The following is a 22,412-nucleotide window of genomic DNA, read 5'->3' as shown; positions in this document are numbered from 1 at the left end:
TAATAGTTTTGATATCCATTCTTAATATAACATTTCTCAATCATCTCTTTACTCTCCCACAGGTCCATCAAGAGCACCCCCCACTGTCCAGCCGGAAGAGGAAGATGACACCTAAGAGGAGCCTCCAGCCTCTGAGGGTGCACCATCACCAGACCTAAGTGCACCCAGCATGCGTCAGTGAGTTCTACGTGAGATAGAGTAGTGATGTCTACTGGTCTGTCACAGAGACAGCAATGGAGACTCCTCCCCAGAGGGCGCAGGATACTCCCAGCTCTGCTCCGCTGCATGCAGATACTGAGCCTCGGGGGCCATCCAGAAAGAGGGCAATCCTGGAAGTGCAGTAAGAAGTACAGGAGGCTTTGACAGATTTTGGGACCACGATGTCTGCAGATGTGCGGCGGATGGAGGAGTCCATCTCCAACATGAGCACCACCGTGGTCGCAGGTGATGGTGACTGTAGGCTCTTCCATGGAAAGGATGGCCACCTGCATGGAACAGCTAATGCACCACTCACAGGAGCACATGGTCTCTATGGAGAATAGATAGCAGGCGCTCATAGACCTACTGTCTAGGACAGATGTCAGCGTAAATTTGGGTCCTCATAGCCCCACTGCTGTGCAGCAAGGTGCTCTCCAACACCCTGCTAGCAGGGAAGTGCGGGTGGCCCTTGAGAGTGATGACAGTGAGAGGGGACATGGAAGTCGGGGCTCCTCTCAAAGTGCTCACACTTCACCCCTGTTGCATTCCCCTCAGTCAGAGCCCCAGATGCCTCCTCAGATCGCGATGGCCGAGTCTGCCCCTGCACAGTCACAGGAGGAGCAGACTTTGGCAGGGCCCTCAGAGGGTCCAAAACACAGAGGACGTCCGCCAAAAGCAGTCGCAGCATGGAAGTGAGCAGGCTGTCTCTACCTCTACTGAAGCCACAGAGGTTGCACCTTGTAGAAGCAGGCATAAAGCTAAAATGACACAGAAGTAAAGGAACAAGGGTGAGCACTTAAAGTGTTATTGTTAAGGTTCCATTACTGTTATGTCACATATAAAACTATTTATTTTTGCCATTTTCCAGACATGCCCATTTTTCTATGCTAGTTTGGAAGTGACTTCGTGAGTTGGAGTGAATGGTGAGACATAACATTCCCTTTTATTTTATTTGTTCCAGGATGTGGACGTTGTTGGCAAGGCCAGCATTTATGTCCATCCCTAATTGCCCTTGAGAAGTTGGTGGTGAGCCGCCTCCTTGAACCGCTGGAGTCTTTGTGGTGAAAGAACTCCCACAATGTTGTTAGAGAGGGAGTTCCAAGAAGGAACAGCGATATATTTCCAAGTCAGGATGGTGGGTATCTTGGAAGGGAATTTGCAGGTGACAGTGCTCCTATGCGCCTGCTGCCCTGGTCCTTCTAGGAGGTAGAGGTCGCGGGTTTGGGAGGTGCTGCTGAAGAAGCCTTGGTGAGTTGCTAAAGTGCATCTTGTTGATGGTACACACTGCAGCCACGGTGCGCCGGTGGTGGAGGGAGTGAATGTTGATGGTGGTGGATGGAGTGCCAATCAAGCAGGCTGCTTTGTCCTGGATGGTGTTGAGCTTCTTGAGTGTTGTTGGGGCTGCACTCATCCAAGGAAGTGGAGAGTATTCCATCACACTCCTGACTTGTGCCTTGTAGATGGTGGAAAGGCTTTGAGGGGTCAGGAGGTGAGACACTTGCTGCAGAATACCCAGTCTCTGACCTGCTCTTGATGCCATGGTATTTATGTAACTGGTCCAGTTAAATTTCTGGTCAATGGTGACCCCCCCCCACGATGTTGATGTTGGGGGATTCGGCGATGGTAATGCCGTTGAATGTCAGGGGAAGGTGGTTAGACTCTCACTCGTTGGAGATGGTCATTGCCTGGCACTTGTGTGGCACGAATGTTACTTGCCACTTATCAGCCCAAGCCTGAATGTTGTCCAGGTTTTGCTGCATGCGGGCCTGGACTGCTTCATTATCTGAGAAGTTGCGAATGGAACTGAACACTGTGCAATCATCAGCGAACATTCCCACTTCTGACCTTAGGATGGAGGGAAGGTCATTGATGAAACAGCTGAAGATGGTTACCTCCAGTAAATGGGGTCAGTGTGAAAGGAATGGCTTGGTCATTGTAGGGATGCTTTATGGTGTTGTTGCAAGGGGTGAACCTGGCACAGCATGTGGCAGCCATAATGTAGGAAGTTAAGTAAATCTGTCTATGATGAGGCCATTTATGGCCTGGGCAGCAATCTGCTCGCGTGCTTCTGGCATCTGGACCTCAGGTTCCACCTGCTCCTCCTTCTCATCTTCCAGCTGATGCTCCTGCTTCTCCTCCTCTTCCTCCTCCTCCTCTGGAGAAGCTGTGCTCTCTGCACCTTGCTCCTCATGCAGCATTAATCCTCGTTGCTGCGCTATATTGTACAGCGTCCAGCAGACGGCGATGATTCTGGAGATTCTGGCTGGTGCGTACTGAAGGGCTCCTCCAGATCTGTCAAGGCATCTGAAGCCTATTGTCTGCTCTATGACACATCTGGTGGAAATGTGGTTGTCATTATATCTTTTCTCGGCCTCAGTACTTGGCCTCCTCAAGGATGTCATGAGCCACGTCTTCAGTGGATAGCCCTTGTCTCCAAGCAACCAGCTGGTAAGTCCGTTTAGAGGAGCAAGAGCTGAGGGAGGGTGGACTGACGAAAGACAAAAGAGTCTTGACAGCTGCCAGGGAATTTGGCGCACACATGTATGATAATCTTCTTATGGTTGCAGACAAGCTGCACATTGAGGAAGTGGAAGCCCTTGTGGTTGACAAACATTCCTGTGTGCAGTCGATGACGCCCTGTACCCGTGGAAAGCCAGCCAGAGTGGCAAAGCCGAGCACCTGCTTAGTAACACTGGCTTCATCCGTGGCAAAGTTGATATAATTGGCTGACTTGTCAAACATGAAACCAATGGACGTGTGTGATACATCTGTGGGCGGCCGACTGAGAGATGCCACAAATGTCTGCTGCAGATCCCTGGAAGGAGCCTGAGGCGAGGAAGTTGAGGTCGCTGGTGACTTTGACAGCCACTGGTAAGGCTTGCCCACCCGCTCCTCTGGGCTGCAGGTCTTGCTCCAGCAATGTGCAAATGTCTGTGATGACCTGGCATGATAGCCTGAGCCTCCTTTGGCACTGCTGCTCAGTCATGTTGAGGAAGCTCATCCTCTGCCTGTATACCCTGTGTTGGGGGTATCGAGTCCGGTGCGGTGCAGCCCTGCACTGACCCCCTCTGCCCTGTGGAGCATCAAATCATTGAGGAGAAGGTTGGTGGTGTTGCTGCTGATGCTGGTGTGCCTGGTGCTGCTGGTGTTGGGGCTCATCCTGGTCCAATTCTGAGGATCAAGGTGAGGCGGTATAAACGGCACCCATGCTGTTGTAATAGATGGCAGGTCCAGTAGAGATCAGGGAAGCAATCTGTCAATGGTGTGATAGGTAGTATCAATGAGGTGAGAGAGGCTACCGAATTTGCAGAAAAGACTTGCAAACTCTAGACACATATATCTATGCTCAAAATGCACTCAGCAAGAGCCTTTCCCTTAGGCAAGTAAACAGGTGTCACGTGGCAGTATTTATTGTGCATTCCATGCTCTCCAGTAATGACTTTGATCAATGGCCGCTGAGCATCCTCCTCAACTTCACAGACGTGGTTCCCGAGCTGCGTGATTCCCGTGGTCATGCAGTGAAATTCAAAAATTCTGGTTAACAAACCTGTTAAGGGTATGACAGCAAGGTAGTATTGTCGGGTCTGTGCCGCGCTGGCAAACGCACCCAAGTTAAAGGTGCAAGGACACGGGATGATGTCCGGGGTCCCGATGTGCTCCCATTTTTTGTGACGTTTACTACCAATCCGCCTCCAATCCCGCGCGGGCGGCAGCATGAAAATTCCGGCCTCTGTTACTAGACAGAGATAATCAAAATTCAGTTCCAAGCTTCCTTTGTCCTGGCCCCATAGATCTCTCAGCTGTCGCCCCCCACCCCGCCAACCCCCAAACCCAGGACAAGGCCACATTTGTGCAAGGCAAGCGATAACATCGCCTGTAGGGGTGCCTTTGTTCATTCAAAAGCAAAATATTGCGGATGCTGGAATCTGGAATAAAAAGAGAAAATGGTGGCAATCTCAGCGGGTCAGGCAGCATCTGTGGAGAGGAAGCAGGGTTAACGTTCCCAGTTCTGACGAAGGGTCATCTATCCGAAAGGTTAACTCTGCTTCCTCTCCACAGATGCTGCCTGAGCCGCTGAGATTTCCAGCATTTTCAGCCTTTGTTCATTAATGTCTCTGTAACTGGCTCCAGTTGGATGATTGGATTGACAGTTTGGTCAAGGGAAAGCTAGAACAAAGTTGGGGAGTTATTCTTGTTAAAACACCGGTGTTGGTAAGGATGAACAGCTAATTGAAATATGCAGATTCTCCCATCGCCAGGTTGAAAACAAAGGTTTAAAAGAAAGGGTGTTAGGAGAGAGGTCTCAGAAGTCCTGATACCTCAAATAATTGATTAGCTGTAAACTCTCCCTCCCCGCCCCCGCGCCCCCTGAGCTCGAGAACTTTAACATGTGAAATCTCCAGTGAACTCACAATGTATCGCCATAAGTGTAAATGTAATTATTATGAAGAACAGTAATCACTATATGTAAATACTCTATATACATCAACAATAAGTGCTTTTGAACCCTATCATTTTGAGGAGTAGCATATACACTTATATATTTATGGTCACCCATCCTCTAAAACTATTAAATTAATCAACGTATTTAGGTACTGTGCACTCGCTGTTGTTTTCTCGGCAAACGCAGCAGCCAATTTACACACAGCAAGGTTCCACGAACAGCAAATGATCTGATAACCAGTTAATCCATTCTTGGTATCAGATGTCACCCTGGGATCTTTTACATCCACCCAAACAGGCAGAAAAATTTAATGGCCATCCCTCAATCTCGTACTGAGCAGGCAACCCAGATCATGTGCTCAGCAGCGAAGGTTCACCAGACTGATTCCAGGGATGGCTGGACTGTCATATGAGGAGAGACTGGATCAACTGGGCCTTTATTCACTGGAGTTTAGAAGGATGAGAGGGGACCTGATAGAAACATATAAGATTCTGACGGGACGGGACAGGTTAGATGCGGGAAGAATGTTCCCGATGTTGGGGAAGTCCAGAACCAGGGGACATAGTCTTAGGATAAGGGGTAGGCCATTTAGGACTGAGATGAGGAGAAATTTCTTCACTCAGAGAGTTGTTAACCTGTGGAATTCCCTACCGCAGAGAGTTGTTGATGCCAATTCGTTGGATATATTCAAGAGGGAGTTAGATATGGCCCTTACGGCTAAGGGGATCAAGGAGTATGGAGAGAAAGCAGGAAAGGGGTACTGAGGTGAATGATCAGCCATGATCTTATTGAATGGCAGTGCAGGCTCGAAGGGCCAAATGGCCTACTCCTGCACCTATTTTCTATGTTTCTATGTTTCAAGTTCTGGAGGAAAAAGATGGAACTGTAGGTGGAAGGGTTTCTGTAAGTTAAGACCATCCAGTACTTCACCCCGATGTCAACTCTTCGAGTGCAAGCCTAAACAGTAAGTGTTGGCAAGCCATTTCATATTGAGGTATTACAGTGGAGCCGGTTCCTCGCCTTCCCCCGAAGCCCGCACATGTTCACTGCACAGCTGTTGCAGGGTTGTCTGGTTATGATATAGATTATAAGTAAGCTATGTGTAATGTTTGTTTAAAAAGCCAGTTGTGTGGGGGATTTGCTGAAAGAAAAGAAAGACTTGCATTTATATAGCGTCTTTCACAACCATCGGACATCTCAAAACGCTTTCCAGTCAATTAAGTACTTTTAGAGTGTAGTCACTGTTGTAATGTGGGAAACGCGGCAGCCAATTTGTGCACAGCAAGCTCCCACAAACAGCAATGTGATAATGACCAGATAATCTTTTTTAAATTGTTGATTGAGGGATAAATATTGGCCAAGACATCAGGGATAACTCCCCTGCTCTTCTTCGAAATAGAGCCATGGGATCTTGTACGTCCACCTGAGAGGGCAGACGGGGCCTCGGTTTAACGTTTCATCCGAAAGACGGCACCTCCGACAGTGTAGCACTCCCTCAATACTGTACTAGAGTGTCAGCCTAGATTTATGTGCTCAAGTCCTTGGAGTGAGACTTAAACCCACAACCTTCTGACTCAGAGGCGAATCTGGTGCCCACTGAGCCAAGGCTGAAATTGGGGGAATTAAAAGAAAGCCAGTGTTGACCAGTGAGCGTTGGCTATGGGAAGAACACACTAGACTGGGGGAGAGGCAGAAAGTGTGAGAGATGTACTTGGGAATAAAGGGTTGTTGTTTGATCATATTCCTGGATTCTAACAGAACCCTAATATATCAGCCATCCTAATCATACCTTGCCTGGCTTTTTCCCTCCTTAGTCCAGTGGTGCAGGGGCCAATGACTGTCTCCAACAAAAGCAGGGACTAGGGATCTGGGATAAGTCCATCTCTAATTGAGTAGTCTAAGCCTATATTCTCTAGAGTTTAGAAGATTGGGAGGTGATCTCATTGAAACATATAACATTCTTAAGGGGTTTGACAGGGTAGATGCAGGGAGGATGTTTCCCCTGGCTGGGGAGTCAAGAACCAGGGTTCACAGTCTCAGAATAAGTGGTCGGCCATTTAGGACTGAGATGAGGAGAAATTTCTTCACTCAGAGGGTGGTGAATCTTGGAATTCTCTACCCCATACCCAAAACAGAGATCAATAGATTTTTGGATACTAAGAGAATTAAGGGATATGGGAATAGTGCAGGAAAGTGCATTTGAGGTAGAAGATCAGCCATGATCTTATTGAATGGTGGAGCAGGTTCAAGGGGCCGAATGGACGACTCCTGCTCCTATTTCTTATGTTCTAATTAGCTTTTCCTAACCATTATTCACTGGCGAGCAGAAAAGGAAGGAATTGGCATTGAATCTCGTAATTGGGCAGAAGGCATTCGATAAGGTGCCACATAAAAGGTTACAGCACAAGATAAAAGTTCACGGGGTTGGGGGTAATATATTAGCATGGATAGAGGATTGGCTAACTAACAGAAAATAAAGAGTCGGGATCAATGGGTTATTTTCCAGTTGGCAAACAGTAACTAGTGGGGTGCAGCAGGGATCAGTGCTGGGGCCTCAACTATTTGCAATTTATATTAATGATTGGATGAAGGGACCGAGTATAATGTAGCCAAGTTTGCTGATGATACAAAAATGGGTGGGAAGGCAAATTGTGAGAAGGACACAAGAAATTTGTAAAGGGATATAGACAGGCTAAATGAGTCGGCAAACATTTGGCAGATGGAGTATAATGTGGGAAAATGTGAGGTTATCCACCTTGGCAGAAAAAATATAGCAGCCAATTATAATTTAAATGGAAAAAAATTGCAAAGTGCTGCAGTACAGAGGGACCTGGGGGTCCTTGTGCATGAAACACAAAAAGTTAGTATGCAAGTACAGCAAGTGATCAGGAAGGCAAATGGAATGTTGGCCTTTATTGCAAGAGGGATGGAGTATAAAAGCAGAGAAGTCCTGCTACAACTGTACAGGGTATTGGTGAGGTCACACCTAGAGTACTGTGTACAGTTTTGGTCTCCGTATTTAAGGAACGATATACTTGCATTGGAGGCTGTTCAGAGAAGGTTCACTAGATTAATTCCGGAGATGAGGGGGTTGACTTATGAAGCTAGGTTGAGTAGGTTGGGCCTATACTCATTGGAGTTCAGAAGAATGAGAGGTGATCTTATCGAAACATGTAAGATAATGAGGGGGCTCGCCAAGGTGGATACAGAGAGGATATTTCCACTCATAGGGGAAACTAAAACTAGGGGGCATAGTCTCAGAATAAGGGGCCACCCATTTAAAACTGAGATGAGGAGGAATTTCTTCCCTCAGAGGGTTGTAAATCTGTGGAACTCTGCCCCAGAGAGCTGTGGAGGCTGAATCATTGAATATATTTAAGGCGGAGCTGGACAGATTTTTGAGCGATAATGGAGTGAAGGATTATGGGGAGTGGGCAGGGAAGTGGAGCTGAGTCTATGATCAGATCAGCCATGATCTTATTAAATGGCGGAGCAGGTTCAAGGGACCAAATGGCCTACTCCTGCTCCTATTTCTTATGTTCTTAAAGATAGAAATTGTCTTTGATATCTTCAGCATGTCCCAAAATGCTTTGTGGCCAATGAATTACTTGTTTCATTCACAAATACTGCAGGCAACTTGCCCACAGTAAGTTGCACAAACACCAAATGAGATAAATGACCGGATAATCTGTTTTTGGTGATGTTGGTTGAGGGATGAATGTTGACCACAATGCTGGGAGAACTTGCTGCTCTTCTCCGAATATTGCCGTGGGATCTTTAAAGTCCACCTTGAACAGACAGCTTTGGTTTAACGTTTCATCTGAAAGATGGCACCCCTGACAATGCAGTACTTCCTCAGTACTGCGCTAAAGCGTCAGATGAGATTTTGTGCTCAAGACCTGGAGTGGAGTTTGAGTGCTACCAACTGGGCTAACCGGCCACAGGCAAACTATAACTGGAGGCCCATAGATAAATAAAAATCAGCCTCGATTGCCTTGTAAGTAAAGGCACCTGCCAATGTAGCCACGTAGCAACAAATCTTGGGTTTGGTGCCCAATCTACATTATTAGCTGTTCCCAGCTGAGATGGTAATTATTTCAGTGCTCCCGAGCTAAGGCAGTGAAAAATCCACCAGGAATTCTGGTCCTGATCATTTGTTTGGTGACCCCTGCTAGAAAGATCACTGGTGTGGCAGAATTGGGCTTGACTGTGCTACCATCCATATTGAATAGCCTGACGACTCTCCCTGTCAGAGGTTCCAAAGCAGTAGTGGTCATTGGGTGAAGTACATAGAAACATAGAAAATAGGTGCAGGAGTAAGCCATTCAGCCCTTCGAGCCTGCACCGCCATTCAATGAGTTCATGGCTGAACATGCAACTTCAGTACCCCCTTCCTGCTTTCTCGCCATACCCCTTGATCCCCCTAGTAGTAAGGACTTCATCTAACTCACTTTTGAATATATTTAGTGAATTTGCCTCAACTACTTTCTGTGGTAGAGAATTCCACAGGTTCATCAATCTCTGGGTGAAGAAGTTTCTCCTCATCTCGGTCCTAAATGGCTTACCCCTTATCCTTCGACTGTGACCCCTGGTTCTGGACTTCCCCAACATTGGGAACATTCTTCCTGCATCTAACCTGTCTAAACCCGTCAGAATTTTAAACGTTTCTATGAGGTCCCCTCTCATTCTTCTGAACTCCAGTGAATACAAGCCCAGTTGATCCAGTCTTTCTTGATAGGTCAGTCCCGCCATCCCGGGAATCAGTCTGGTGAATCTTCGCTGCACTCCCTCAATAGCAAGAATGTCCTTCCTCAAGTTAGGAGACCAAAACTGTACACAATACTCCAGGTGTGGCCTCACCAAGGCCCTGTACAACTGTAGCAACACCTCCCTGCCCCTGTACTCAAATCCCCTCGCTATGAAGGCCAACATGTCATTTGCTTTCTTAACCGCCTGCTGTACCTGCATGCCAACCTTCAATGACTGATGTACCATGACACCCAGGTCTCGTTGCACCTCCCCTTTTCCTAATCTGTCACCATTCAGATAATAGTCTGTCTCTCTGTTTTTACCACAAAAGTGGATAACCTCACATTTATCCACATTATACTTCATCTGCCATGCATTTGCCCACTCACCTAACCTATCCAAGTCACTCTGCAGCCTCATAGCATCCTCCTCGCAGCTCACACTGCCACCCAACTTAGTGTCATCCGCAAATTTGGAGATACTACATTTAATCCCCTCGTCTAAATCATTAATGTACAATGTAAACAGCTGGGGCCCCAGCACAGAACCTTGCGGTACCCCACTAGTCACTGCCTGCCATTCTGAAAAGTACCCATTTACTCCCACTCTTTGCTTCCTGTCTGACAACCAGTTCTCAATCCACATCAGCACACTACCCACAATCCCATGTGCTTTAACTTTGCACATTAATCTCTTGTGTGGGACCTTGTCGAAAGCCTTCTGAAAGTCCAAATATACCACATCAACTGGTTCTCCCTTGTCCACTTTACTGGAAACATCCTCAAAAAATTCCAGAAGATTTGTCAAGCATGATTTCCCTTTCACAAATCCATGCTGACTTGGACCTATCATGTCACCTTTTTCCAAATGCGCTGCTATGACATCCTTAATAATTGATTCCATCATTTTACCCACTACTGAGGTCAGGCTGACCGTTCTATAATTCCCTGTTTTCTCTCTCCCTACTTTTTTAAAAAGTAGGGTTACATTGGCTACCCTCCACTCGATAGGAACTGATCCAGAGTCAATGGAATGTTGGAAAATGACTGTCAATGCATCCGCTATTTCCAAGGCCACCTCCTTAAGTACTCTGGGATGCAGTCCATCAGGCCCTGGGGATTCATCGGCCTTCAATCCCATCAATTTCCCCAACACAATTTCCCGACTAATAAAGATTTCCCTCAGTTCGTCCTTCTTACTAGACCCTCTGACCCCTTTTATATCCGGAAGGTTGTTTGTGTCCTCCTTAGTGAATACCGAACCAAAGTACTTGTTCAATTGGTCTGCCATTTCTTTGTTCCCCGTTATGACTTCCCCTGATTCTGACTGCAGGGGACCTACGTTTGTCTTTACTAACCTTTTTCTCTTTACATACCTATAGAAACTTTTGCAATCCGCCTTAATGTTCCCTGCAAGCTTCTTCTCGTACTCCATTTTCCCTGCCTTCATCAAACCCTTTGTCCTCCTCTGCTGAGTTCTAAATTTCTCCCAGTCCCCGGGTTCGCTGCTATTTCTGGCCAATTTGTATGCCACTTCCTTGGCTTTAATACTATCCCTGATTTCCCTTGATAGCCACGGTTGAGCCACCTTCCCTTTTTTATTTTTACGCCAGACAGGAATGTACAATTGTTGTAGTTCATCCATGCGGTCTCTAAATGTCTGCCATTGCCCATCCACAGTCAACCCCTTAAGTATCATTCGCCAATCTATCCTAGCCAATTCACGCCTCATACCTTCAAAGTTACCCTTCTTTAAGTTCTGGACCATGATCTCTGAATTAACTGTTTCATTCTCCATCCTAATGCAGAATTCCACCATATTATGGTCACTCTTCCCCAAGGGGCCTCGCACAATGAGATTGCTAATTAATCCTCTCTCATTACACAACACCCAGTCTAAGATGGCCTCCCCCCTAGTTGGTTCCTCGACATATTGGTCGAGAAAACCATCCCTTATGCACTCCAGGAAATCCTCCTCCACCGTATTGCTTCCAGTTTGGCTAGCCCAATCTATGTGCATATTAAAGTCACCCATTATAACTGCTGCACCTTTATTGCATGCACCCCTAATTTCCTGTTTGGTGCCCTCCCCAACATCACTCCTACTGTTTGGAGGTCTGTACACAACTCCCACTAATGTTTTTTGCCCTTTGGTGTTCTGCAGCTCTACCCATATAGATTCCACATCATCCAAGCTAATGTCTTTCCGAAATATTGCATTAAACAGAAGCACACTGGCAAGGGTCAACATTTTAAGGAGAGAAAATTGGAAGAAAATGTTTAAGAAGAGATACATAGAAGAGATGCACAGGTACATACTGTCATGTATGTACATTCTGTTTGTAGCCACCAGATGGCGTCATTGTTGGAGGCCACTGAGCAGAACACACATGGTGCTGCTCAGGTATAAAAGGCCAGCCATTTTGAGAGTCAGGCACTTTGGGCCTAAATAAAGCAGAGCCAAGGTTGTATCTTGCTTTGTTAAACAATACTCAGTTTGAACCTTTATTGCATATATAACACATACACAGATGAAGTGGCCTGTGACTGTATTCGAAGTATCACTGCTAATCCTTCCATGGCTTCACCTCTCCCTATCTCTGCAACCTCCTCCAGTCCTACAACCTACATAAGAACATAAGAAATAGGAGCAGGAGTAGGCCATATGGCCCCTCGAGCCTGCTCCGCCATTTAATATGATCATGGCTGATCTGATCACGGACTCAGGTACACTTCCCCGCCCGCTCCCCATAACCCCTTATTCGCTTATCTTTTGAGAAACTGTCTATTTCTGTCTTAAATGTATTCAATGACCCAGCTTCCACAGCTCTCTGAGGCAGTGAATTCCACAGATTTACAACCCGCTGAGAGAAGAAATGTAAAATCTCTGCTCTCTTCCAAATTCTGTCCTCTTGCGCTTCCCCGATTTTAATAGCCCATGATTGGTGGCCGCGTCTTCAGCTGTCTAGGCCCTAAACTCTGAAATGACCTCCCTGAACCTTTCCGCCTCCGTACCTCTCCTCCTTTAAGATGCTCCTTAAAGCCTACCTCTTTGACCATGCTTTTTGTAACATGTCCTACTATCTGCTTATGGGTTGCAGAGTCAAAGTTTGTCCGATTCCGCCATTGTGAAGCACCCTGGGACGTTTTACTCTGTTAAAGGGATTATGTATGGTAGCCTTTTATATGTGGAAAAAGTCCAAATAAATGCAGGAACTATTCAGAAAGAAACAAAGAATATTGGATTGCTCACCTTTGCCAAGTCCTGATATAGCGTCGGTTATCACGATCACTTTGTTCCGCACAGCTGATTTGGACATCAGGCGCATTATTCTTTTGTAAATGTAAGCGATGCCAGCAATCCCAGTCACCAGTAAAGGGAGGATCAAAAAAGCAAGCACACCCATCTCTCTGCAATGACCAAAAACACAGTGATCAGTGTCACAAAACATCATCATTGATACTACAGAAAGAGTGATCAGTACTATAAAAGGCAGTATTTAGTGCAATAAAAACACTGACCAGTACTACAGAAAGTAATACTCAATACTACAATAAATAGTGATCAGATACTATGAATATATCGTGATCAGTGCTACACAACAGGGTGATTAGTACTACAAAAATACAGTGATCAATACTGCAAACACAGTGATTGGTAGCAGAAAAATGTGATCATTATAACTAAAATTTTGATCAGTACTACAAAGTGATTGTTACAACAAGAAATAGTGATCTTTGCTTCAAAACATAGAGGGGGAAAAATGAGCTAACCCCTGAAAACAAGCAGGACCACGGATATGCGATTAACCCGCACCTGCTCATTGTGTTGCGGGCGGCACAGTAAATTAGTTCTGTCTGCTGCTTTACATAATTGCTGCATGCAGCCAGCAATACACCCCATCACCCATCTACCAACAATCCGTACTCAACCCTGAAATCCATATGTTTTATCTCACCCTCACACACTGTTGCAAGCCTCACACCCACAACTCACAGCTCGCACACACTGGCAGCTATACAACCATGGCAGCCACATCACCTAAAGATATTGCACGACACTGACACATTTCCCTCTTTCTTGCAGGAGAAAGTGTTGCATAACAGGAGGCGGTAGCAAAGAACTTGAGGATAACAAGCACACCTGCATGTTTTAACCTCCATGGAGGAGACAGTGCTGGCCATCTTGGGAAGGGGCATCGCTGAGGCTGTTGCCACTGGCGGTGCTGAAGGGATTGATGATAAGGGTATCTGCTTACCTTCTCCTTCTTCTCTCTTCCCACCTCTCCATCACCCTTCAATCTCTTCTGACTCACAAGCTGCAGATGGTGTAAGCACGCATTTCTTACTTTTTCCTTTCCCCTCACCATAACCCAAACTTTATTCTTTTTTCATGTCAGATACCCAAGAACTGGAGCCTTCTCAGTCAGAGGAGGAAGAGGCAGAAGACAGTGAAGATGATGAGATACCATCACTCGATCTTACACTTGCAGCCACCAGCTCAGAGACTGACGCTGGACGTATTTAATTGGCTAAGATAGAGGAGGGATCTGTGGGTAGTGAGACACCGGGCACAAGTGCCCAGGAATCAGGGTGGGGGGAAGGGTAGCGCAGGTGCCAGCTCGCCGGAGGGTGAAGTCTCACACTAGTTCTGCTGCAGAGGAGTCAGATGAGGACTTTGATGGGCCAGGCCACAGAGAAGGCTGATGGGTGCACATAACCAAATGCTTGGTGCTCTGGTAAGTCTGCCAGAAAGCCTGCGCTCAATGTAAACAACAACAACTTGTATTTATATAGCGCCTTTAACATAGTGAAACGTCTCATGGCACTTCACTGGAGTATTATGAGATAAAAAAATTTGACACTGAGCCGCATAAGGAGAAATTAGCGCAGATGGTCAAAGTGGTATGTTATAAGGAATGTCTTGAAGGAGGAAAGAGAGGCGGAGAGGTAGGGAATTCCAGAGCTTAGGACCGAGGCAACAGAAGGCACAGCTACTAATGGTTGAGTGATTATAATCAGGGGTGCTCAAGAGGACAGAATTAGAGGAGTGCAGACATCTCGGGGGGTTGTGGGGTTGGAGGAGATTACAGAGATAGGGAGGGGTGAGGATATGGAGGGATTTGAAAATAAGGATTGAGAATTTTGAAATTGAGATTATGCTTAACCGGAAGCCAATGTAGGTCAGCGAGCACAGGGATGATGGGTGAGTGGGACTTGGTGCGAGTTAGGTCGAGGAGCATGAGGAATCCAGCACCAACTTGGCACAGGCTTTTCTGCAGAGCTTGGAGCCCATCTTTTCCAACATAGAACAGGTGGTCACCTCCATTAGGCCACCCGTGGAAACCACCACGGTGCATCATCTGATGGCCAATGTCACAACTTCAACTGCAGCCCAAACAACTTCCACTGCTGCACAAACAGTGTACATCAAAGTTTTCAGTGCTGCAGTGGAAGTTCAGACTGCTGCCTTGCAAGCTCAGACTGCTGCCATCATGACTATGGATACCACTGTTCAAAGGGCATCACAGCAATCCATCAACCTGTTCTCCAACAGATCAGTAGGATTGCTGAGGTGCCGCCCCAGGAGAGTGGCAGTGGCTCCATGGAGCACGACCTGCTTTCCTCTCTCAGGATTGTAATGGCCAAATGTGCAGAAAGCATTTAGACCAGACCAAATTGCTGACAACCAGGAACGACGTAAAAAGGACATCACCATCGATGATCCACCAACACACACCCAACCAGCAATCGACCTCGTGGCTGATGCCCAGCACGAAAAAGTCCCGCAGCATTTCCCCCAACGCAGCTCCAAAATCGCAAGGTCCCGCGAGGCGTCTCAGGTCGGCGACATAATTCGCCACGTCCTGGCCCCTGGAGCGATGGTGCGTGTAAAAACGATATCTGGCCATGAGTATACTCTCCTTCGGCTTGAGGTGGTCCCGAACCAGCGTGCACAACTCTGTATATTCCTTCTCCGTTGGTTTTGTCGGTGCGAGCAGATTCTTGATGAGGCCATATATTTTAGGCCCACATTCGGTGAGGAGAACTGCCCTGCACTTGGCCGCGTTAGTGTCTCCTTCCAGCTCATTGGCCACGAAATACTGCTCGACAAAGGCTTCCCAATAATCACTCTCAATGAATCTCTCTAATATTCCAACGGCAGCCATGGTTGTGTGAAGGTTTGTATTCTGTTACTTGTCGCCAATTATTGTGTATAGAAGAACTCCACGAGGCTGAGTACTGTGAGCTAAACTGAGTGTGACCTTAGTCTTCTTTATTACAACTCCAGAGTGCCGAAACAACATGGCAGCCAACCTTGTATACTGGCCCTGCACATGTGTGCAGGTGACCATGAGGACTCCAACAGTCGCGCCCTCTGGTGGCAAGTATTACATAGTTACATACATAACAAGGATGACAGCATTCCTGCTCTAAGCCCTGCCAGTCTGGCAATGCCCTTGCTGTTGGCTGTCAGCCCACCAGCCCAGACTGGTGCAGCCCATGCTGAGATGTTGCAGTCTGAAGTCGGGCCTTCAGAATGTCACAAAGCACTTTACAGCCAATTAAGTACATTTTAAGTGTAGTTACTGATGTAATGTAGGAAATGCAGCAGTCAATTTGCGCGCAGCAAGCTCCCACAAACAGCAATGTGGTGAGGACCAGATAACCAGATAATCTGTTTTGGTTGAGGGATGAATATTGGCCAGGACACCAGAGAGAACTTCCCTGCTCCTCTTCACAATAATGCCATGGGATCTTTTACATCCACTTTGGGCAGACAAAGCCTCGGTTTAACGTCTCATCTGAAAGATGGAACCTCCGACAATGCAGCACTCCCTCAGCACTGCACTGGAGTGTGAGCCTAGATTTTGTGCTCAAGTCTCTGCAGTGGGATTTGAGCTGCAGGACTGATCCCTTGCATCAAAGGACAGGGTTCTGAGCAAAGACTGCAGAAACTTGGTCCATTCCATCTTATAGGTTCTTATGAGAGACTTATCATTTCATAATTGTAATGCATGCTCCTGTGAGTATGCTCACAGGTTTGCAGAGCTATTGAATTGTGAGTGGCTTAGCCAGTCACGTGATGTTCACAAGACTCAATAAAACCCCAGCCAGTTGGGTTTAGGGGACCCACAATGAGGCAGGTGGTTGTGAGCCTGGTGGATGAACTGGTAGGGGCCAAAATTGCCCCCCACAGGAAACGCGGCGGACTTACCGTGTTTGAGCTGTTTCACCGTGGCCAAACCCGGGGCCATAATTGTCGGACCAACAAAAAGTAAGATGCCGGCCGCGGCAGTGCGCCTTCCTCTTTAATGATGCTCGCACCGCCATTTTGAACACACTGATAGCACAGTGCACCGACAGAAAAAAGCCATTGGTGGCACCGAGCGGCGGAATTTCGGGTTCGGAGGGGGAACATCGGCATTGCGCGCTCTGATGATGCACTTCGGACGGATTGGGAGCAGCGGAGCGGTAGTGGGGGGGAGCGGGTCACCGCCGGAATACCGCAGGGGGGCAATTTTAAAAATGGCGGCCATTCCACGAAAAATAGGTGGCCATTCCACTCCACAGCGTAGCCACCGATTTCCGGCGGTAACAGGCCTTAAGAAAGGGGCAATTTCAGCCCCGTAATGTTTAGTGCAATTGTTAAACCTTTGCTAATAAACCAACTAGTTCTTAATAGCAATGTGTTGCTATGAATTTTTAAGCAAAGAACCCATGAAGCAAATACATTACAGTAATGAACCAACAAAATTACACATTCATAGACATCTCACTTCATGTTATACTTCCACTCAGGTGGCAGCATGAGAATGGTCGCTGGAGGTCAAGAAAATGCAGACATAAAAAAAACAGTGGACCTGTTACAAGAAAAGGCCACTCAGCAGAAAAATGTTAATTTAAAATAAGGTCTCCCTTTCAGTATCCTTTGCTGGCAAGCACTGAGCATCTGGACTGATGTTTCGGCTCTCAATTCAGGGTATGGGGCTACAGCCCTATTAGAATAAAAGTCAACAACAACTTACGTTTATACAGTGAAAATTGGACAAAATTTGACACTGAGCCAAAGAAGAAGACATTAGGACAGGTGACCAAAATCTTGGTCAAATAAGCAGGTTCTAAGGAGGAGAGGGAGGTGGAGAGGTGCAGAGGTTTAGGGAGGGAATTCCAGCGCTTAGACAGCTGAATGCATGGTTGGCAATGGTGGGATGAAGAAGAGGTTAGAGTTGGTGGAACTCTGGGCAGGGTTGTAGGGCTGGAGGATGTTACAGAGATAGGAAGGGGTGAGGGATTTGAACGGAAGAATGAGAATTTTAAAATCGAGACATTGGTGGACCATGAGCCAATGGAGGTCAGCGAGCACAGGGGTGATGTGTGAACAGGACTTGGTGCGGGTTTTGGATGCTCTCAAGTTTACGGAGGGTAGCAGGTAGGAGGCCGATCAGGAGAGCATTGGGGTAGTTGACCCTGGAGGCAGCAAAAATATGGATGAGGGTTTCAGCAGCAGATGAGCTGATGCACGGGCGATATTACTGAGGTGGAAGTAGTTAGTATTGCTGATGGAGAGGACAAGGGGTTGATGGCCTTAGTGAGCCTTAGACATAGTTAGTGCACAGGCTGCTAGCACACTAGGTGCTTCCCAGATGCAATGCCCTCCACTGAATGCATTGAGCATGCAGGCCTAAGGCCATTGCACCCAATAATACAGGAAGCCAACACCCAAAGAGCTGCAGCACTTCGGGTGCTTTTCACTGTGTTACTGGTCCTGGATCCTCTTTGCTCACCAGTTTCCTGCTCAGTAATAGAGTAAGATGAAGAACATAAGAAATAGGAGCAAGAGTAGGCCATTTGGCCCCTTGAGCCTGCTCCGTCATTCAATAAGATCATGGCTGATCTGATTTTGGCCTCAACTCCACTTCCCTGCCCGCTCCCCATAATTCTTGATGCCCTTAATCATTCAAAAATCTGTCCATCTCCACCTTAAGTATATTCAATTACCCAGCCTGCACAGCTCTCTGGGGAAGAGAATTACAAAGATTCATGATCCTCTGAGAGAAGAAATTCTTCCTCATTTCTGTTTTAAATGGGCAGCCCCTTATTCTGAAACTATGCCCCCTAGTTCTAGATTCCCCCACGAGGGGAAACATCCTCTCGGCATCTACCCTGTCAAGCCCCCCCCCCACAATCTTATACGACTGGGGTGCAGGTTATCCGCTCACCTTCTCAGCTGGATGCAGTGTCGAGACTGCAGACTGGGAAAAGAAGATGAACACAACTCTATGCCAACAAGAAATCTGAAATATTTTGTGAAAACCCGCAAACTCTTTCACACTCACAGCGAGGAAGCTACACAGGATAACTCGAGGGCGAAGAACCTGTAAATGAATGATATTTAGCGTTGTGAGTGACATGAATATGGCATGCCTCAGCTCCACATCACGCATTCTGCTCATACTGTTTGCCCTGCTGGGTAACTGAAATGATAAAAGTTACATTTTACCACCGACCGTTAGATTGTTGGCAGGTCCAGAGAAAGTCCGAACCTCTTGAGTTCGCCATTTTCTGAAGTTTTCTGCTCACACACTGGTGACACGTAACATACCCTAATAGTACAGTAATATTACAGTTCTTTGAATTTAAGAAGTACATTCATTACTGCAGCAATAACCTTCTGTCATTAAAGTAAGCATTTCAATAATAAATATAAATTTATGAAAAAATTCACCATTTTTCTCCTTACTTCGCATTCTCGTTTCTTCTGCCTTGTTCTCCTCTCTCTTCTACTCTTATTTTTTGTTTTCGTATCCAAAGTGAATTAGTCGAGTCACATTTTACTACTTAATTATTTCATCACATTGCAACAATGACTGCCTTTCAAAAACAACTTAATTGGCTGTAAAGCATTTGGGATGTCCGGAGGTTGTGAAAGGCACTATATAAATGTAAGTTCTTTCCTGTTTCTTTCTAATACCTCTTCTATAAGATAGGCGTGCGGTGATATCGCACCATTGTCTCTCAGAAATGTCTCAGCGTGCTTTACACCCTGTGAATTATATGGATGTGCAATGACTTCTGTTATGTAGTCAAATTGCAAAATCCCACAAACAGAATTGAGATGAATGGCCAGACACTCTATGTTTGGTGATGTTGATTGAAGGAGGGATGCGGGACAGGACACTTGTAGAACTCCCAGTTAAACAGGCAGACAGGGCTTCCATTTACGATGTAACTATTTGTACTGCACTTTTTTTGACAGACCAGTGTCTGTCCAGCTCCGCCTCCCCATCCGTACTGCACTTTTTGACTGACAGGTGACAAGCCCCGCCCCCTGCCAAGCTCCACCCCCACCGGCCGAATCATTCCATGAACATGGTGCCAAGAAGCAGCCCCTGAGGCTCCGACTCTCTGACCCCCCCCCCACAAAGCGGGTCTGGGCCTGCAGTACAAATAAGCGCATCCTTCAATTTAACATCAACCCCTAATAGTGGAGCACTCTTTCAATACTGCACTGATGTGTCAGCCTAGATAATGCGGTCAAATGCTGACTCTGAAGCAAGAATGCCACCAACTGTACCAAACTCGCATTATTCTGCACCTTTTTTCCCAAAAACAAACATTTAAAAGTTTATCCGCGGCTCCTGGATCCTATTGCCCATTTGAGGTGAAAGTGGCATCCAGTCAATTGGCCTCGGACAGGCAGAGAATCAGCTCCAAAGCCCGTAATCAGTCAATAAAGGCACTGTAAAACTTAACCTGTTTGCATCAGTCAGTCAGTCTTTAACCTAAGTTTTTCTCAAGAAACACTCAAGTGCAAATATTAGCCCCAAAAGGTCACACATTTGGTAGCAGTAGCCCAGTTAAGTCAAAATAACATGGCTTCACTGAAAGTTAAATGGGAACTAAATCGGTGCACAGATTGTAGAGTTGTACTATATCATGTTATTAGAGGGCTTTTTTTGTAGTACCAGCTGTTCTTAATTATAAAAGAATAAGGATTTGCATATAAATAGCGCATCATTCAGAATCATCTGAATACGACGAGTTAACTGGCAGTGAAGCGACTGTTGCATGTAGGCAATCAAGGCAGCCATTTGGCACACATCAAGATCCCACAAACAGAATGACCATTTAATCTGTTTCAGTGATGTTGGTTGAGGGAGGAAGATTTCCCAGAACACTGTAACACCTCTTTGTTCTTACTTGAATAACGCCATGGGGTCTTTAACATCTATCTGAATGGGACCTGAGTTAAACATCTCATCCACAGGACAGCATGTCCAACTATGCAGAACTCCTTTAATCCTGCGATGGAGCGTCAATGTAGATTATGTGCTGAAGTGCTGTGTGAGGCTTGAACCCGCAACCTTTTATATTAGAGGCAAGAATGATACCAACTGAACTAAACTCAAATTCCAGAACGAGGATGAGGAGACGTTAAACTGAGGTCTTACTTGCCCTCTCTGGTGGACATAAAAGATCACATCACGCTATTCAAAGACGAGTAGGGGAGATCTCCTGGTGACTGGCTAATATTTATCCCTCAACTAACACCAATAAAACAGATTGTCTGGTTGTTTATCTCATTGCTGTCTGTGGGACCTTGCTATGCACAATTTAGCTGTCAATTTTCCCTACATTGCCAGTGACTAGACTTCAGAATTACTTAATGGACTGAAAATCGATTTGGGAGGTCCTGAGGTCATGAAAGGTGCTATATAAATGCAAGTTCTTTATCAGATTTCCTCTGTGTGATATGTGCAACATGAATGTATTCTTTAGCAATGGGTTTATGACTTTGTTACACATAACTCACAAAGGAAATATCCCCTCTATTCTCCCTCACTGGGGGAAAAGTGTCTAATTGCAATATAAAAGTATGATAATGGACATCTTTTCTTTGAAATAATTGAATCACTATAAAATAATATCGTTCACAATTTTTCCCCAAACTGTGGAAAGAAGATTTTTTTTAGAAAGCAGCAAAACAAGTTCTAACAATATCTTTCAACAAGTGTTTTTTTGTATAATTGAAATTATTTTAGGTCTGATCAAATCATTCATACAGACTCACAAATCTACAGGCACCTATTAAAACCACTTTGAATTGTAAGATTCACTTACAGTTATAGCTGATCCAAAGGTAAAAATATGGAAATGGGCCTTGTGTATTGTTCCAGAATAAGCTGATAGTCCCAAGTGGGTCAGTTAGAACCCCCTGTCTGTCCCCATTCAAAGCTTCACTCTTTTCACCTTCTGGTGAGCTGAGCACCAAAAGGAGATCTCAGAAAGTGTTTTAATAGCTAGAAGCTGAGTCAGTCATTTTCTGCAGAGCTGAGTTGAACCCTCTCCCAAATACCAGCCTTAGTTCTCCCTCTCTGAATGTCATGTGATCCACCTAATGTCATTCTAATAATACACAAGTCAGAAACAGCTACATGTTACTTGTGAACATGCAAACCTTTGTACAGTATATCAGCTGCACAAGTGCATTAAAAAAAAAGAAAGTCTTGGATTTATATAGCGCCATTCACGACCACCTGACGTCTCAAAATGCTTTATAGCCAATGAACTATTTTTGGAGTGTAGTCACTGTTGTAATGTAGGAAAGGCAGCAGCCGATTTGCGCACAGCAAGCCCCCACAAACAGCAATGTGATAATGACCAGATAATCTGTTTTTTTGTTATGTTGATTGAGGGATAAATATTGGCCAGGACACATAGGGCCCAAGTTTCGGGCCGCGCCTAGAACGGCGCAGCCCCGACCTGGACGCCCGTTTTTCGCGCCACAAAGTGCGCCTAAAAAAAACTTACGTATTGTCCGGCTCCCTGCTGGTCCTCTGGAGCTGGGCGCGGCGCAGCACAAGCTGTGGGGGGCGGAGCCAGGTCCCTGCGCTGAAAACAGTGCCGGGTCCTCTGCACATGTGCAGTAGCTCCAGGCGCCCAAAACTTTGGGAGGGGCCCGAAGCACGCAGCCCCTAGCCCTGGCCGAATGGCCTCACTGGGGTTGCGTGGATAAG

General features: G+C 46.2%; 1 protein-coding gene across 3 annotated transcripts in view; it reads right to left on the bottom strand.

Annotated features, from left to right (window-relative positions):
- Nucleotides 1–22,412, bottom strand: part of dhrs7cb (dehydrogenase/reductase (SDR family) member 7Cb) — a 110,257-nt gene that overhangs the window by 35,450 nt on the left and 52,395 nt on the right. Inside the window, exons 1-2 of one of the 3 annotated variants that reach the window (XM_070857525.1) lie at nucleotides 21,517–21,702; nucleotides 12,644–12,801 (exon numbers count right to left, since the gene is read on the bottom strand). In XM_070857525.1, coding sequence (XP_070713626.1) covers nucleotides 12,644–12,797 — 154 coding nt within the window. In that variant the 5' untranslated portion in view covers nucleotides 12,798–12,801; nucleotides 21,517–21,702. Of the gene's footprint in view, nucleotides 1–12,643; nucleotides 12,802–21,516; nucleotides 21,703–22,412 lie in introns of those variants that run through there. The other 2 variants (XM_070857523.1, XM_070857524.1) reach the window with 2 other exon arrangements.

Source organism: Pristiophorus japonicus, chromosome 16 (genome assembly GCF_044704955.1).
Source record: "Pristiophorus japonicus isolate sPriJap1 chromosome 16, sPriJap1.hap1, whole genome shotgun sequence".
NCBI lineage: Eukaryota > Metazoa > Chordata > Chondrichthyes > Pristiophoridae > Pristiophorus > Pristiophorus japonicus.
The sequence above is the reverse complement of the archived record's forward strand: the minus strand, read 5'-3'. Positions and strand labels throughout refer to the sequence as shown.